General features: G+C 52.4%; 2 protein-coding genes across 2 annotated transcripts in view; one reads left to right on the top strand and one right to left on the bottom strand.

Moving 5' to 3' along the window:
• MTMR3 (myotubularin related protein 3) overlaps positions 1-7,871 on the top strand; it is a 204,373-nt gene extending 196,502 nt beyond the window's left edge. Inside the window, 5 exon segments of the mRNA XM_020996651.2 lie at positions 272-417; positions 1,204-2,542; positions 3,567-3,677; positions 4,114-4,202; positions 7,570-7,871. Coding sequence (XP_020852310.1) covers positions 272-417; positions 1,204-2,542; positions 3,567-3,677; positions 4,114-4,202; positions 7,570-7,741 — 1,857 coding nt within the window. The 3' untranslated portion in view covers positions 7,742-7,871.
• A 5,118-nt stretch (positions 7,872-12,989) lies between these two features.
• LOC110215270 (acyl-CoA dehydrogenase family member 11-like) overlaps positions 12,990-18,400 on the bottom strand; it is a 30,922-nt gene continuing 25,511 nt past the window's right edge. The window contains exons 10-14 of the mRNA XM_078154407.1: positions 15,924-16,016; positions 15,479-15,586; positions 14,717-14,889; positions 14,245-14,310; positions 12,990-13,667 (exon numbers count right to left, since the gene is read on the bottom strand). Of these exons, the coding sequence (XP_078010533.1) occupies positions 13,523-13,667; positions 14,245-14,310; positions 14,717-14,889; positions 15,479-15,586; positions 15,924-16,016 (585 nt within the window). The 3' untranslated portion in view covers positions 12,990-13,522. The remainder of the gene's footprint in view (positions 13,668-14,244; positions 14,311-14,716; positions 14,890-15,478; positions 15,587-15,923; positions 16,017-18,400) is intronic.

The following is an 18,400-nucleotide window of genomic DNA, read 5'->3' on the forward strand; positions in this document are numbered from 1 at the left end:
CTGGCACAGTGCATAGAGTACCAGCCCTGGAGTCAGGAGGACCTGAGTTCAAATCCGACATCATGACACTTGACACTTAACTAGCTGTGTGACCCTGGGCAAGTCACTTAACCCCAATCTCCTCACCAAAAAAAAAAAAACACAAAAAAACCCCAACACCAATGGAAGCTTCCATTTCACTGATTTTAGAGTACGTTCTAGCCCCATTGGGACTTTTCCGCCAAACGTCAGCAAGTCGCATCAGCACGTGCTCCCCTTTGTTCCCCTTCAGGTGCTGTATCCAGTGTGCCATGTGCGAAACCTAATGCTCTGGAGTGCCGTGTACCTTCCGTGTCCCTCCCCTTCCACGCCTGCCGATGATACCTGTGCTCCATACCCAGTCCCCGGTGCCAGTCCTGAAGATCAGCCTCTGAGTAGGTGAGCCATTGGCTGTCAGGGCCAGTGTGTGGCTGTCGATGTGAATGTAGAAGGAGAGGGGTGGGGATGACCTGGGACACTGGAGGCTTGTTGGGGGCCCATCAGCGTCTTCAGCTTTCAGAGTTCTGCAGAAATGCCAAGGCGCCTTTCAGATCCACATGAAACAATCTAATCAAAGTTGTTTCTGGGCGTCTTGCTCCCTCAGGAGTTTTCAGTCCTTGTAGTGCTGTGTGGTCAGCTGATTCCTGAATGACTCTTGCTGTGTGTCAGTAATGTCTGCGCGCACGCACGCATGCACGCTCCCTTTTGCTTAACTTACTCCATTTGGGTTTGAGAGGCAGATGCAGTATTTGAAGCTCAGAAGTTTGTCATGGGCACCCAAGTATGGTCTCAAGTTCATTCAGACCTCCTCACAGTTGTAGAGCATTGGATTTTTCTGTCCAGACTTCTTTCCAAGCCTACACTCCTGCATTCCTTTCTCACTGGCCCATCACCATCACACAACTAGACCATCAGGGACGTTTCTCAAGAGAACTGGAGGGTTGAGGGTGAGTGAGGATCCCTGCAGTCAAGGGCTCACCAGATGAGTGGGGCATGCTGGAGGAGCCCATGATGCGGGCCTTGTGAGGGCCCAGACACTCGTCCTCTTGTACGAGTGGCCCCCGCCTCTGGTGCTGCTGGAACAGACTCGGGTGCAATAGTGACCACCAGTCACTCTTGCCTCTTCATGTCCTTACAGGGATCCTCTTAGTGAGCTTCTAATCTCCACTCACTCTCCCTTGCCAGGCTACCAAAGACGCGGTCATTTGACAACCTGACGACAGTCTGCGACAGCAGCGTGCCCCCGACCAGCCGGCGCAGCAGCGACCCCAGCCTCAACGAGAGGTGGCAGGAACATCGGCGCTCCCTAGAGCTGAGTGGCCTGGGCAGCCCGGGGGAGGAGCCCTGTGATGGGGACAGTCTGGGCAGACAGGCCAAGGCCTTGGGGGGAGCTGAACTCTCAGTCGCTGCTGGTGTAGCAGAAGGGCAGATGGAAAACATCCTGCAGGAGGCCACTAAAGAGGACGGGGTGCTGGAGGAGGCCCCCCCCAGGAGCAGCACTGAGGGGGCAGAAACCAAAGAGGAGGCCCTCCTGGATAAGAAGAGCCAACGGGAGGATACAGAGTTCTGTAAGAAACCAGAGATGGCCCTGGCGGCTCTGATGATTTCTCCAGGAAACAGCACACATCAGTTGTTGACAGGTTTCCCTGGGCACGCCGATGAGCCTGGGGCTCTGCTGAGCCATAGCCAGGAGCCCCCTAAGAGGGACAGCCTGCTGGAAGGGCCTGGGGAAGGGCCTGGGAACAACAGTGTGGATGCAGACAGCCATCAAGCCCTACGGCCCCCCGAGATTCCCTGTGACATCTCCCTGCCCCCAGCAGTCCCGCTAGGAGCAAGACCACCCGCTGTGGAAAGCTCTGTGGAAACGTTAACAGAAGGGGAGGCCAGAGTAGACCAGCTCCCCTTAGGGCCTGGTCACAGACCTTGCCTCCCGGAGAGCGGGGGTGATGAGCTTTCTCGAGCCGATGGGGCACCCCTGGGGGACAGGGCCAGGGCGGGATCCAGAGTACCCAGGACTTCACACAGCCCAATGCCTTCTTCCTGTGCCTTGCCCATAGCTGAATGTAAAGAGGAGATTGTCTGCAATGGAGACCTGGAGATGGAGAACAAGGCCACAGAGCACCCTGTGGGGCTGACGGTGCCCCAGAGATACCCTGCCCCGAATGGACACTGTCTGGACGCAGAGCGCAGTCGGGTCACAGGGCCCTGGAGCCGACGGGTATCCGCCACGAGCGGCGGCTCTGGCCAGCTCCCCTTGCGGAGCACACACCCCAAGTGGCTGCAGGGCCAGCCGGGCAGGCAGCTGGCAGCTGGCAGTCCAGACCAGCCCACTCGCAGTCACCTGGATGACGACGGCATGCCCGTCTACGCGGACGCCATTCAGCAGCGCTTGCGCCAGATCGAAACGGGCCACCAGCAGGAAGTGGAGACCTTGAAGAAGCAGGTGCAGGAGCTGAGAAGCCGCCTGGAGAGTCAGTACCTGAACAGTTCCCTGCGCTTCAATGGGGACTTTGGGGATGAAGTGGTGAGTATGTTGGGCCTCATCAGGTAGCGCCGCCTGCAGAGACTGGGCTCTGGCCCAGGGCCTGGCGCCTCTCCTGCTCAGAGGCGGGGGGATTGGTAAGGAGCCACAGCAGCAGCCTGTTTCCTGAAGGGGCTCTCCCCAAGGCAAATATTGAGGACAAGGCCACAAGGGAGCGAGGGCCAAAGAGGCCCCCGGCCGGCCTGTACCAGGGCTGCCGCAGTCGCATCCGTCTGTCGGCTTATTCTGCTCCATCCTGCGTGCATCTCTGGGTGGGGGGGGGCATTCTTTGAGTGGGACTTGAGGACAGCCGGAGTCATTGCGTGTGCAGATGTCTCCTGAGGCTCACTGAGAAGGACTGGTGCTCCTGAGAACAGTGTAGTTTGTGGGGGTTAGCACCACATAGTCTTGCCAAGGAGGAAGGCCTTCATTCAGTGGACTCACTGTCCCCTGCCCGGGTGGTCACACTGTGTCACCGATGAGGGAGGAGCCAGAGCGCCCTGCCCTGCCCTGACTCTGGGATTGTAAGCATGCGTTCATTAAAGGCGGGTTTGTCCAACATTTCCAAGTGAAAGTGACTTTTCAGTCTTTGTCTCATGTTGACGGATTCTCATTTTCCCAAGGATCCCTCAGAGAAAGGAGGTCAGGCACAAAGCACTCGCTTTGATTTAGGCCTGGATGCATTGGCTCTAGCCCACCCAGAGGCTCATGCCCCCTGCGAACACAGCTCACCCTCCCTTCCTACTCCAGCTCCACCATCCCAAGGGAGATCACACTCATTGAGGGTTACCTCGGCCCAGAAGCAAAGCGCACTGAACACTTAGCTGTCCTGGCCCCCCTGCTCCTTCTCTAAGCCTCCCACAGGGCCGTGACCCACACGCCATTTAACTGGTGCTTCCAGAGGTCAGCAGCCCCCAAAGCAAGTGCATCTTGGCCCCCCAGCTCCCCTAGCTGCCCCTGCATCTTCCTTGTTCCCTGGGGAGGAGGGACCGGTTCGTTCTGTTCAGCTGTGTTTGTTTGCCAACAGACCTCAATCCCTGACTCGGAAAGCAATGTGGATCAGAGCTGCTTGTCTTGCTGCAGCACAGAGATTTTCTCTGAAGCCAGCTGGGAGCAGGTGGATAAACAGGACACAGAGGTACAGACTCACTCCCTGTGCTGCTAACCGTCGAGCTGTTTGTGATCTCCCCAGCCCCCTTTCATTAGGGCAGGACCCCCTGGCACAGCACGGCACCAACCCGGGCACCTCAGCGCTGTGCCTTCAGCTGCCAGCTTTCTAGCTCCACACTCTCTGAGAATCAGCAGAACACACCCACATGCTAGGCACTCATTGTCATGGGCCTGCATGGGCCCAGGCTGGAGTAGGGAACCGGGGAGCTCTTGGCTACTTCTTTTCTCTGAGGGGAATTTGGTGGAGATGGTTTGGACACCTTTCCTTTATTGATGACTCCAAATCTCTCAAGTCGGAGCTGGAGGAAGCAGCATCAACCCTTACTCTCCTCTGCCTTGTCTTGGCCCTCTCAGGCCAAACACCAGCGTCCCTAGGCTAACCTGACTCTGTCTTTGTCCCACAGATGACCCGCTGGCTCCCTGACCACCTGGCCGCTCACTGCTATGGCTGCGACAGTGCCTTCTGGCTTGCCAGCAGGAAGCACCATTGCAGGTAACCACTGCCACCCTGCCCTGGGCCATCCCAGGTGCTCATGCCCCTTTGGCGTGCACTGGCTGGGTTTTGCAGAGTGGCCCCGGCACCCACTCAGAGCCTCTGCTTCCGTGATCTCGGGATCACGCACTGTGTGTGTGCCCCACCTTGGTCACACCAACTTCCTGTGGATTTTAAAATCGTGCAACGGCCCTCTTTGTTTTCTTACCAAGTGAAAAAAATGAGAACCACCATCCGTCTTCCTCCTTCCCCTGCTTTCTAGTATAAAATCCCTTCCTCCTTTGTACTGCCACCGCACTTCCTTCTGTGGTCAGGAGGCCCAGGTGCCAGCCATCCCTTCTCCCTTTGCTCAGCATCGAGGGAGCCGTGGTGAGCCTCTTTGCAGGATGTCCCCCTCTCCTTCCTCCTGCTGGATTCTGGGCCTTTTCCTCCAGGCCACATTGTGTCTTTGCTGAGTTTCTGGGCTTCACAGGATTGTTGTGGACTCCTGTTCTTTGCCTCTGTGTTTGAGATTGCTCTGCTGTTGCTCTTTTGTTTCCCTTCCTGAACACATTGAAAGATGAAAGCAGCTCAGAGAAGAGATGAGGCTGGGTTTTCTCCCTATGACCTCAGCGCACCCCCCCCCCCGGGACCTGCACAGCCACCTGGATTCCTGGCCCTTAGTTCTTCTCGCTACTGATTGTAGACACAGAGGAGTGAATTCAGGGTGCTCCCTTAGAGCATCAATGGAGTCTAGGACAAACTGGAAGGAACTCAGGACGTGGAATGTTAGGAGGCAAAGGTCCCGTAGTCAACAAACATTACTGTTTGAGGGCCCACGTTGTATCCGATAGTGTGCAATGCATGGAAGGTCAGAGGTGAGCAGGACCTAGATGAGAGCCTAGAGCATTAGAGGTACGTGGGACCCTCTAGGATGGAGGGGGATCCTTGGTCCCCTGGCTGAAGTCAGTCTCTAGGCAGAGACTAGACACCAGCCCAGGTCTCCTGATGCCAGTTCAGGCTTCTTGCCACCATGCCCCACATGGCCCCTTAGGACTTATTTCCTGCCCCTGCCTTCTGGTCCTTCTCACTCAGCTTGGCCAGCTAGATCTGAGCCCAAGAGGGGAGAGACACTCAGCAGCTGAAGGTTTCTTTCTCGGGATTACCATCCTTTAAACACCTAATGACCAAGTCGGTCCGTGATCGCTTTGAGCAGGTTGACTGGAATAATCTAAAAAGAGTGGGAGAAGCAGCTCGGCCCCTCGAGGTGACCACAGTGGTCGAAGGATTGATGCTCTTTTTGAACTGGAAAATTCCATGAGCAGCAGTGGTTGGCTTCCCTGCAGGAGCAAAGCCAGCTCTGAAAGCCTCTGGCCTCCGGGCTCCGGAGTCTTAGCAGCCCCAAGTACCCCCTTCTCTGGGGCTTTCCACAGCATCCCCATTGAGCTGTTTCTCCCCTCCTTGCAGGGACACTGACCGTGTTGATCCAATGTGGTGAGCATTTACAACAGCCTGTCTGTGATGTCTTGCATTTCTCTGATAACTTCTCCAGACTAACTCTTTTTCGATTCTCCCTCTTTCTCTCTGTCTCCACTCACCAAGACGTGAGCCCGGGGATTGGGGTAGTTTAGGCCAGCAGGTGCAGAAATGGAGGAAAACCAGAGCACGTCCCTCTCTCAGGAGAATGGCATTTAGGATTCAGTCGGGCTGTTGCTGTGTAATTCACTTTACAGGTCAGTCCGTGACATTTCTGATCAGGGAAGAGCATTTCCTGGCTCATTTTGTCAGGGCCTTGGCAGCCTAAAGGATATAGCCCCCTAGGCTGTGGGGTATCAGAGGTTGACACTGCAGGTGACATCTGGTCAAGGAAAACAGTCATTGTGACTTGGGAGCTGCCTTGTGAGGGGCACAAGACCAGGCCAGGCTGAATAGAGAGCATCCTTTACCCCACCCACTCAGAGCGCACTTGCTCATTTAGCCCCAGGGAGGCAGCTCCAGTCTCTTTCAGGTCTCTGAGCTGAGATCCAGCAAATCTCATGCAGGTTCCTGAATTTACAAAAAAAAAGGGAAGACCATGTCACAGTAGATGCAGGCCATCTGTCTGCAGAACCGCTGGCCAAGGTTAGCCGCAGCTCTTGCTGACTCATACTTCGTGGGAGCAGAGTTATAAAACAGAGCCACTCTCTTCCAGAGAACGACATTTACCCCTTCGCTCCTCTGCATTCTGCTCTTTGTCCTTGTGTCTCTTCCCCTACCCCCAAACCACATTCCTTCCCTTCATTGACCTTCCTGGTCTTTAGGAAGAACAGTTTATCAGACAGAAGTGGTCCCCCCAAATATGTAACTGAAAGGGATGGAGGGGAGCGAGCCAGGTTGGAAAGCCGGCCTTCTCTTATAGCCAGAGGTTGACCCTCTCCTGGTTACTTTCCAACTCCTGGGAACTAGCTCAGGGCAGACTTTTTTTGTGGCAGCGACTGACTCCCAAGAGTGCCTCTCCCAACTGGGCTTGGTGGGACTGACCTCAGTCATAGGGCTATCCAGGCTTTGGGGCTGAAAAGGGGGCCTAGAGAGTAAGTCTGACCCCTGAGGCCCAGAGGGAGGGAGAGACTTGGCCAAAGAGCAGGCAGTGGGTAATTCCTGGGCCCTACACTTGTAGGCTCATCAGAGGCAGGGAGAGGAAGGGAGTCAGCATCAGGAGACAATATGTCAATAACTGGAAAGGCCCGTGAGCCTTCCTTAGGCTGCTAACTGAGGCACGTTTGAAAGAGGAGGAAAGAAATCTTGGCCACACTCTGAGGTTGTCTGAACCCTGTGTTTCGCCAGAGGTGCATGAGCTCTGAGCCGCCTCAGCCAACTGACACCTAATTATGGGGTGGGGGGTGTTCCCTCTAGCCATTCCTTGTCCTTTTGCATCCCTCCCCCTCACACTCTGAGCATGCAACACATGGCTTCTCATCCTGTGGCTTTGCATGATTCCAGATCTCCCCCTCCCCCCCCATCACTGCCCTCCTCAGCCCACAGGGATTGGAGTGAGGCTCTTGCACCCAACTCTGGTCTATCTCAGTATCATAGGGGCAAAAAAGCGTGCTTGTGTGTGTGTGTGTGTGTGTGAGTGTGCCTGTGTTCCCCCTGTTGAGGCGATGATGGCCTCAGTGTTTCTCATGGGCCCAGGGCTGCTGACTCCGGCTCTGGGCATAGCCCAGGCATCCTACAGAAGCCTTCAGCTTGGTACTGTGGGGTATCAGTGCCAGCACCTCCTGTTTCCTCAGCTCGGCAGCTCCCCCAGAGCCCCAGGTGAATGTGCTGCATTTGGCTTCTGCTTCCTTTCACGCCCAGCCATCATTAATGATGTCACCTATTTCTTGTGTCTCCCCCTTCCCAACTCAAGGAACTGTGGGAATGTTTTCTGCTCCAGCTGCTGCAACCAGAAGGTGCCGGTTCCCAGCCAGCAGCTCTTCGAGCCCAGCCGAGTCTGCAAGTCTTGCTATCACAGCCTGCACCCCACGAGCTCCAGCCTGGACCTCGAACTGGAGAAACCCATTGCTGCCACTTCAAACTGAAGCCTCTGCCTGTCGGGGGCCAGGGCGGCTCCCCCCCGGGGAGCCCTGCACACCCTGGGTGCCCCGAGAAGGTCCCGTGGCCCGCGCGCTTTGGAGTGGGGAGCAAGGACCCGCCTGCTCCGAGGACGGAGCTCTAGGGCGTCTTGCTGGGGTGGAGGATCCTCCCCTCCCCCCTGCCTCTCCACCCTCTGATCTGTGTTTGGGCTTTGGTTTTGCTAGATGACTGGAGGTTGCAGAAGGGGTCCTGTGGCTCTTAGCTCTACCCCCCCCCCGTTGGTCGGTACTGCAGAGTTGGCTTGGTTTGGAATCGGGAGGCAGGAGAAGGGGGAGCCAGGAGCCAAGACCAGAAGCAGTGTGCAGAGTGCCCTTGCTGAGGCTTTCAATCACTCCTCATGCCACCAAACAAGGTAGTGCTGTTTGGGGAAACCTTTGCTGCTAGAAGAAATGGGGAGCTCTGGTCCCGTGAGGGCCCGTCCCGCCTTCTCTCTCGTAAGCCTGGGCTGACTTAGCCTCCCTTTGCTGACAGGGAGCTCACGAGCCCGTTCTGTCCTCGGGCAGCTTCCCTGTTTTGTAGGGTGCCCTCGTGGCCAAGGCCTGTCCCTTAGCTGAGCCTGCAGATGCAGCGAGGAGGCCGAGCAGATCTCCCGTCCTCCCTGTGTGGTTTGTTTGTGCGTTGACCCAGAACATAGGACCCTTCTTGCTGACAGTGGCCAGGTCTGCAGCTTCTCAGTGCCCACCTCCCTTCCCAGCAACGAGCCGCCCCTAGTACTGCCCCTTCACACCCAGTCACGGCTAACACAGGGAGATCTGGACTCGGGGTTCCAAAAGGCCCCAGCTTCCTTCCCCCCCCAAAAAAAAAAACCAACAAGCAAAGAATCATGATCTCTCCTCCAGGGTAAAATCAGCCTCTGAAAGTACAAGCCCCCAAGAATGGAACCAGACTTCCCATTCCCTTTTTCCCTGGAGAATGGGCTGGGCTTGACTTTGGCCATCAGCAGAAAGAAGGGCCCTATGTAGGACCTCCATCTGGTGCCATTTTTGGCTTCTCAGCAGCAGCAGCAAAGTCCATTTGGAGGAGCTGCCCTTACATCACTAGGGAAACTGCCCAGGACTTGGACAGGAGGTTTTTGGGGAAAAGTAGGAGGAGAGCGGTGGAGAGTGGCCGGGGTTTGTGTGCGCTGGTTTGTGTTGGTATCCATGTTTTGCACCCACAGGCTCTCCCTCCCTCTGGGGAAGGAGGACCGTGCTTTGTTGCACTCAAAGCTGTCACCAGGTAACAGGGTAGAAGTGTCTGAAGGAACTCTGGGATGAGGACCTGTGCGGAGGGCCTGCTCCTCACTTGGCGTCCTCTGGGGCCTTCGGAGGACTTTCCAGCCATCGTCCCAGAGCATGCCCCAGCAGACCTCCCACGGGGCCTGCTTTGTCAGGGTGCCTCCGAGCTAGCAGTAGGGAAGCCGGGGGTGCTCCTCCCCGCACGTGGGGGCTGGGAGTGAGGATGAATCAGCCGGAGGGAAGGTTCTCCAGAGGTTCCGATACGGGTTTCTTGGGTCTGATGTACAGTGTGAATAAATGCTTGCAGCTCGTAGGCCCTCCCCCTTGTTTTTGATCAATGAAGCACTTTTTTATTAATATTATTTTTCTTTGTATGTAAAGGAGGAACTGTAACTCTCCGTAGCTGTACATATCACCCTTCTCTCTTACAGAGGGGGCAGTGCTCCTCTATTTTTCATTTTTTTGTCAAAGCAAGAAGTAAATACTTTAGAATTGTTAAATATATAAATAAAAGTGAATAAAGTTTAGAGTTCCGCATGGTAGCGTTTGCTAATGCTTTTAAAGTTTCCTTTCCCCTTGGTTCATCACCTCCTTCCTTTCCCCTCTCCCCATAGACACTGTTGAAGGTGCCGCCCAGAATCTGCCCCCTTTGGCGTCTTGTCCCAAAGCCCTGGCTGTTGCAGGGATTCAAACTCCCTTTGCATCTCTGGTGTCCTCAATCCAAGCAACCCCTGATCTCAAAGCCAGGCTGGGGAGTTTGTCGTGTGAATTCAGAGCGAATTCCCCAGACTCAGCCCAGCACAGGGCAGCCCCGGCGGGGATGGCGGTGGCAAGGGAGGAGAGTGCTGAGGACAGCAGGAAATCAGCCCTCCATTTCTGGTCCCTCCTCGCGTCACGCCCCTGGCTGGGCAAGGAGTCCCCTCGCCCTTCTAAGCCGCCAGGTAACAGCAGGTTCCAAGATCTGTGCTTCGTTACCTAGGCTGGTAGAATTACCCGACGTGATTTCCCGCCTCTTCCCTGCCTAATCACTGATATATGGTGACCAGTATTGGAAACACAGGAAAGTCCCTGTGTTGAGTTGCCCTTTACCCTCAGGATCTCAGTGTGAGAGCAGTCAGTGCCCAGTGCTGTGTATGCTCTCAAGTAGCCTCCCATCCCCTGAGGGAGGGCCTGACTCCCCCAGGCAGACTCTCACCAATGCATCGTGATCACTGGAGGCACTTGGACTTGACCTGTTCCCAGAGTACATGACGTGCTCAGGGCCGTGTCACTTTCTGACCTGAAAGGCAGGGTCACTTGAGAGCCGAAGCATCTAGACCTTTGGTCTTTGGGAGCTGCAAGGTGGGCCAGTTAGGGAAGAAGCTATGAATTCCAAGGCTCACTGTCTCGTGAGAAGAAGCCGGTTCCCATACTGGGCCCACAAAGCATGAGCCCATTGAATGGCAAGCCTGTAACCTGTCAGATGGTTCCTTCTACAAAGCCGTGAGTCAGTACTGGCAGGCTGGGCTGTTTGGGGGCAGCGAGCATGTGGAGGATGCTAGAGGTGACCAGAGGTTTGTCACCCCCAGGGACGGCAGCTCCGCCAGGCCCTGCTTAAGAACTTGGGGACGGCCACTTTTCTGGAACTTTCCTGTGCTTTGTCTCCTTCAAATTAAGAGTATTTTAAGGGGCAGCGAGGTGGTGCAGTGGATAGAGCACCGGCCCTGAAGTCAGGAGGACCCGAGTTCAAATCCAGCCTCAGACCAAACACTTGACACCTACCAGCTGTGTGACCCTGGGCAAGTCACTTAACCCCAATTGCCTAAAGAATATAAAAATATTTTTAAAAAGAGTATTTTAAGGGTTTCCAGGCTTTGTCCCCTAGCCACTAAAGAGTAACCTTAAAGCTGTCTCCTTTGCAGTTGACTAATAGATAAAGGCTCTCTGGAGGGATTTCTAGGATCAAGTCCCTATGTAACCCTATTCAGAAACATAAGTGTCAGGCAGTCAGAAATATTGAGGTGCCTCATGAACACTGAGCAGGCCTGAGAGGAAACGTCATTGAATTTCTGACATGGAAAATTGAATAGGAATTGGGAGAGAGCTCCATCCTGAGCTAGAGCGCTGGATTTTCCCAGTGCAGATGGAGTGCTTTGCGTGGCTGTTTACAGAATGATTCAGCGACTTTGATCCTGGTCTTTATTGACCTTGCAAGCGTAGGAGTGGAAATCGGGAAGGCTTACTGGAGCGCATGGAATACTCATGGCTCCTGTGATGAGCAAAGCCTAGGTCGCAGTATCTGCACGTCACTGGCGCCCAGAAGACTGCCTGGAGCACACAAGTGCCTCAAGCAGCCAGAGGGAACTCTGGTCCGATCCAGTGATGTCTCCTGGACAATTAGCTGCCCCTGAGCATCGGTTGGTCAAGCCTCTCCCTCGGCCAAGCAGTTGTGTTTGGAACCTGGGAAGGGAGGGCCATGGTAAGACTTCTCCAAGGCTGCCACTGCCCACCTGTGGAAGCTTTGCGATGATGCCCTTGAGTTCTGCCAGCCATCAGCTGTTCTTGCAGTGCTGGTGGGTGAGCGTGGGGGTGGGGGGCAGTGGTGGAGAGACTTGGTTGTATGTGTGGTGCAGTGCAGTTTGGGGGTGGCCGTAAAGGTTAAGCTTAATTGCTTCAAGATCACTTGAAAGGTTCATTTTTTTAACAAGACAATCTCAACAACTGGCGAGGCCCAGATGGTGTTCAACAAAGGTGATTTGGTGGCCGTAGACCTCAGTGCTTACCAGCTACGACAGCTCTGGCCTCAGTGACTGCTGACATTGTGATAAATTTGTCGTTTTTGTGCATGACCAGGGCCCCCCACTCTTTGGGTATGTGAACTTTCTGGGCCACCGCATTGCTTAGCCATTCAGATTCAGGCTCTGCAGCAGGGAAAAGAATCATTTAGTAAGGAAGGGTCAGTTTCCCACACGGAGTCACTTAATTATTGCAGAGATACAGAGCTGACCACATGAATGCGGTGACCTTTCTTTGTTCTTTTTCTGTTCCACAAAATCTGGGGGTGGAGATCGGCTTTTGAAGTCCCTCCACCATCGAAAGGGGTATAAAGAACTGAGGTTACCCCATCCATGTAAAGGGCATGTGTCTTCTTATCTTAAATACTCCCTTGGCCAGAGCTGAAAGAGTAGCATTTGGGAGAGGGATGCTTTGTCCTAGAATCAGCAGGCATCCAGAGAAGGTGGGATGGTCTCGCCCAAGGTCATGAAGCTACTTAGAGCTGGGGAGAAACCAGGTCTTCAGACTCTTGGCCAGTTAGTTCATGGAATAATAATAGTAATTAGAATAGCATTTCTGGAGCACTTTAACATTTGTAAAGGGCTTTACTTGTTATCTCCTCTGATCCTCAGAACAGTAGGTGCTATACTTACTTATAATTATACAATTTTCCCCGTTTTACAGATGAGGAAGCCAGAGCCCAGAGCAGTTACGAAGTCAAGCTCAGAGTCACACAGCAAGAGACTGAGATAGAATGGGAACTCGGATGTTCCCTATTCCAGGGTCTACGCCCTGTGCCCCAGGTCCCTCTCTCCAAGAATCGGAAGGGCTCTCAGAAGCCATTTTATCTATTGTCCAACTCATACTTGAACAAGGAGGCCCCCCATCATCCAGCCCCTCCCCCCCAAAGCCCCCAGGGGCTGGGCTGACCCTTATGTGTTATGATGAGGAAAGGAAGCTTCTAGGAATTCCCGGGTCAAGGTTCTGTTTGTCTGCCCTGTGGCCATTCAACATTTGTTTATGGTAGTAAGGCAAACAGCTGGGTCCGCAGTCCGCTTGGATCAGTGCTCCATCTCCAGAAGCTATCTTAAGGCCAGCCCCACCACCTCCAGCTTCACTCCCTTCCAGAACAGTCCAATCTCAATCCACAGGGCAAAGTTTGACATTAAAATGGAAGCATCCCCTGACGGTTATTTTTTTTTAAATAAATAAAACCACTCACTCTAATCTTTTGCTCAGTTTATAAAGAGTTGTGTTGTCTCCTTATGAGGCACCTAAAATCAGTGTCATTGTTATGTGGCTACGTGTTTAGAATGGGTGTGTGTGTGACTGTGTGTGTTGTGGCAGCTAGTGGCACAGTGGGTACAGCACCAAGCCTGGAGTTCAAATGCAGCCTCAGACACTTCCTGGCTGGGTGACCCTAGGCAAGTCACTTAACCCTGTTGGCCTCAGTTTCCTCATCTGTCAAATGAGCTGGAGAAGGAAATGGCAAACCACTCCAGTATCTTTGCCAAGAAAATCCCAAAGGGGGTCACCAAGAGTCAGACCCAACTGAAATGACTGAATAACAACAAATCTATGTACACATACATATGTGTGTCTGTATAACATTGCATGCACATACATACGTATCTTATCGAACATTAGGAATTCAACACATTTAAGACATGCTGGTCCTCAGGCATATGGTATGTTTACAACAGGCCAACTTCATTTCCCTTCTATTTAAGGGCCTCCACCATGTTTAGTCTTTTCTTAGCGGGGAGCCTGGGTGCCTTCCTTTCCTTTGGAAGTAGGGCTTGCCTCATACACCAGAGCTATGTCTCTGCAAACAGCAGCGGCCCCATAGCAGCCAGCTCGCTGAGCAGTGTCCAAAGGGCAGAGGTCTTGTTCACACCACCTAGGGAAAAAAACCATTTCAGCTCAGGAGTCCTCCTATGAACTGCTCTCAGGTGAGGGCTAAGGTCGTTAAGCTCTCTTTGTTTCTGACTCCTATTTGAAGTAAATTTCCTTCTGGGCCGTGGGCCTACCAAATCAGGGCCAAGTCACTCCCAAATTAAGTGGCACAGTGTGAAAGGAACAGGAAAACATTCCTGTTCCAGGCTCGCTTGGAACAGGTACATAAGGCTGATCTTTTACCTCTTCCCCAGAATTTACTTTGGGTAATTTCCAGATTTTGTTCCTGTCTGGGTTTCCCAAATGTAGTGAAGGAATACCCTGTGCAGACATCCCAGGTAACATATGTGTTAGGTACAGGACAGCCTATTTCTTTTGAAAGGACAGGGAGATGGCTTGTCTGAGTGAATCTGTGTGGCATTTCCCAGATCAGACCCAGGGAAAGATGAGGAAGAAGACTATATCACCAGGTTAAATTCCACTGAGTTTTGAGCTGGTGATGGAAGTCTGGGAGGCGAATGTGGTTTGCCTGTTATGTGGGAGGAAATTGGCCAAGCCCAGGAGATGGAGATCCTCTTTACCTCTGTGAAGCATAGACGTCAGAAGGGGAAGCCTCAGCCCAGGCTGCATGCTCTATCAAAAGGGCCCTAGACAGAGAGCAGATCTTCAGTGAGAGAACCAAAGAACACTATTTCATTACAATCCTATTCCAGTCCCTGGGACTGTGCGATGTACAGCAGAAAGGGGATTTGGGAATCCTCATAGCCCACCACCTTCTTTTACAAGTGAGGAAACAGGCCCAGTGAGGCCGTGAGATCACAGAGTTGGAAGGGTCCCTGGGGGTTACTTAGCTGCGTGCTCCCATTTCACGAAAGAGGAAACGGGCTCAGCGAGGCTTTGACTTGGCCAGTGTTACAAGAGTAGGGTTGGGATTTGAACCAAGGTCTTTGCCTCCAAAGCCATTGTTCTTCCAGGGATACCATGTTGCCTCTGCCTCAGAATCCTGCCCTCCCCCAACTGAAATGAGGACATGTGGGAGAAAGGAAGGAACTACCTATATAGATCCTGGCCAGTGTGTAGGCTAGGGCCCTGGCTTCCATTTCCATGGAGGTGCTGCCCTGTGCTAGGAGCCTCTCCACCTGCCAGGCCAGCCTCCTGAGGGCATCCCGCAGGCACTGGATGGAAGGAGCCAGCTCTGAGTGGTTGGAAGCAGAGGCCACCTTCTCCTGGGGGGAAGGACAAACAGAGTACAACAAATAATATTAACGGACTCCATCAGAACCTGTCCTTGGGCAGCTAGCTCCTGGGGCAAGCAGGCGAGTCCTGCTCTGCATGGCCTCTGAGCATCTCACCAATGTGGCCTTCCTGCAAAGGAGGCCTACCATTCCTAAGGCTCTCATGGTTGTAAAGGTGGCCCACCCTGACCCTCACGTGAAGCCAAGTGCCTCATCTTATTTGATCTGCACAATAACACTGGGAGGGAAGCCATGTCACCCGCATTGTACATGCGATGATAAGAATCCCCCATGAAGGGAAATGATCCCAAGAAATGGCAGAGGTGTGTTTTTCCAAATGCAGAGCTCTTACCATCTCCGCCCTGGGGTGAGTCCCCCAGCTCTGTAGACTTCAGCTTACAGGCAGGTCAACGCAGTTCTTTTCTGAACACATTAGTTGACTAGAAGCAAGGACATGCTTCCCCTGCCAGGAAATAAGCCCTTTTCCCAGAGGATCCCAGCCCCTCCCGACTCCAGGGTTCAGTGAGACAGGCAGAGGGGACAGCAGGGCACTGCCAACAAGCTCCCATTAGCATCTCACCTGGACAGATGCTGAGAAGGCCTGCATCACCTGGCCTTGGCTCTTGGCCAGGACATATAGGGTGTCTAAGGCAAGGATGTTGGTGGTTCCCTCCCAGATGGTCAGCACCTGCAGAGGGGAGAGCAACCCTTCCCCCTATTGCACGGGTCTTAGGCCTTGTGGCAGTCAAGGGGGTTTCCTGTCTGAGTTGCATTACCTTCCCTCCCCTTATTAGGCCCCTGTGCTGCCTACTGATTCAAAGTCCCAATTCCTGGGGTCCCACTGGTCCCTACATCCCCCTTCTGACTCTGAGTGCAGCCCAAGAGCCATGTCGTGGAACTTCCAGTACAAACACAAGCTGGAGATGAGGGTGTCAGGAACACAGAAGAGTCTCTGGCTATTTGCACAAACCAGAGGCCTTTGGTTCAGGGCTACTGGCTGGTGTGTTTGATCTTAGGGCTCCTACCTGCGTGTCCCGAAGAATGCCTGCCAAGCTTGTGTCCTCCATGTAGCCCTGCCCACCGAAGCATTCCAGCCCCTCAGAGACAACAGCCATTGCCTGTGAGGAGAGGGTCTGGCTGGAAAAAGGCCCATTTCTGCATCCCACCCTGTTCTCCGGACACTACAGGCTTCTGGGAGCCAATGAGATGCTCCTGGGTGCATCTTGGCACCTGGGGTCGCTACTTTGACCACTCTTGTCTGCAGGCAGGGGACTAGGGGGTGGGGAGCTGAGCCCAGAAATTCCGGGACATTCCGAGCCGGAAGGGACCCCAGAGGTCATCAGTAGTGCTCCAAGAGTTGTTCCAACAATGCCACGAGGTAGGTCACAGGGTCCTAGATTAAGAGCTGGAAGGGACCTTGGAGGGCACAGGGTACAGCCCCCTCGTTGAAAATGATTATTTATTCTCCGTTTTCAACATTCACTTCTATAAATTTTCTCCCCCTCCTTCCTTTCTCCTCTCCCCAAGAGGCGAGCAATCTGATATGGGCTGTACGTATACAATCATATTAAACATATTAGTCATTGTAAAGAATTAGAACTAAAGGGAAAAACCATGAGAAAGAAGAACAAAAAAAAGAGCAAATAGTCTGCTTCCATTTGCATTCAGCCTCCATAGTTCTTTCTCCGGATGTGGATAGCATTTTCCGTCATGAGACTTTTGGAGAGGTCTTAGATCCTCGCATTGCTGAGAAGGGCTAAGTCTATCAAAGTTGGTCATCACAGGGGCAGCTAGGTGGCGTACTGGCTAGAGCATTGGCCCTGGAGTCAGGAGGACCTGAGTTCAAATCTGGCCTCAGACACTCACTAGCTGTGTGACTCTGGACAAGTCACTTAACCCCAACCGCCTCACCAAAAAACCCCCCAAAAAAACAAAAATTCTGGTTTGGGGCAGCTAGGTGGCAAAGTAGATAGAGCTCTGGACTTGGAGTCATGAGGACCTGGTTGTAACCCTTGACATTTATTAGCTGTGTGACCCTGAGCAAGTCACTTAACCCCGATCACCTCACCCAAAAGCAAAATATATATATGTCATCATGTAACATGGCTGTTACAGCGTACAACATTCTCCTGGTTCTGCTCACTTCACTCAGCATCAGTCTATACAAGTCTTCCCAGGTTTTTCTGAGGTCCACCTGCTTATCATTTGTTATAGCACAATAGCATTCCACTACATACATATACCACAACTTGTTCGGCCATTCCCCCAGTTGGTGGGTGTCCCCTCAATTTCCAATTCTTGGCCACCACAAAAAAAAAACTGCTATAAATATTTTTTTAGGCAATCGCAGTTAAGTGACTTGCCCAGGGTCACACAGCTAGTAAGTATCAAGTGCTTGGTCTGAGGCTGGATTTGAACTCCGGTCCTCCTGACTTCAGGGCCGGTGCTCTATCCACTGTGCCACCTAGCTGCCCATTGCTATAAATATTTTTGTATATGTGGGCCCTTTTCCCGTTTTTATGATCTCTTTGGGATACAGACCTCCTAGTGGTATTGCTGAATCAAAAGGTATGAAGTTTTATAGGCCTTTGGGCATAGTTCCAAACTGCTCTCCAGAATGGTTGGATCAGTTCACAACTCCACCAACAATGTATTAGTGTTCCAATTTCCCCACATCTTCTCCAACATTTATCATTTTCCTGTTTTGTCATGTTGGCCAATCTGATAGGTGTGATGTGGTACCTCAGAGTTGTTTTGATTTGCATTTCTCTAATCAATAACGATTTAGAGCATTTTTTTGTATGACTATAGATAGCTTTCATTTCCTCATCTGAGAACGGCCTGTTCATATCCTTTGACCATTTATCAATTGGGGAATGACTTGTATTCTTATAAATTTGACTTAGTTATCTAGAAATGAGGCCTTTATCAGAGACACTGGCTGTAAAAATTGTTTCCCAGCTTTCTGCTTCCCTTCTAATCTTCAACCTCCTCATTTTACAGTTGATGAAACAGACCCAGAGATGTTAAGTGACTTGCCTAAGGTTGCATGGCTAGTAAAGTGTTCGAGGTGGGATTTGAACTTTGAAATTGAGGTAGGTCTTACTGACTTCAGGTCCAGCACTCTTCATTACACCACATTACAGTTATTCCTTCCACATCACGATTTTGATATATCATGGGTGGGCATAAGAAATTAGATGGGAATTTTTTTTTGGAGTTCTGGTGGAAGCTTCAGACAACACCAAAAAGAAAAAAATTTAGAAACGAATGCATAAAATATATGTATAGGATTGTATACTATACAGATTTTGCAATAAGGTACTGTAAACACCCCATAAAGGAAAAAGAAAAAAAAATTCAGACTTCTTCTCTGGTATAAAGGGAGGCCCAAAATATTTTACACAAATTTTCCAGATTGTGGGGGTGCTACACTGCTAATGCCCGATATGTGGAAGGGATAACTGCATTCCCATTTTTCAGATATAAGAAATTAAGGCCC

The sequence above is a fragment of the Phascolarctos cinereus genome, unplaced genomic scaffold, assembly GCF_003287225.1.
Source record: "Phascolarctos cinereus isolate Bilbo 61053 unplaced genomic scaffold, phaCin_HiC Scaffold_4;HRSCAF=312, whole genome shotgun sequence".
NCBI classification, from domain to species: domain Eukaryota; kingdom Metazoa; phylum Chordata; class Mammalia; order Diprotodontia; family Phascolarctidae; genus Phascolarctos; species Phascolarctos cinereus.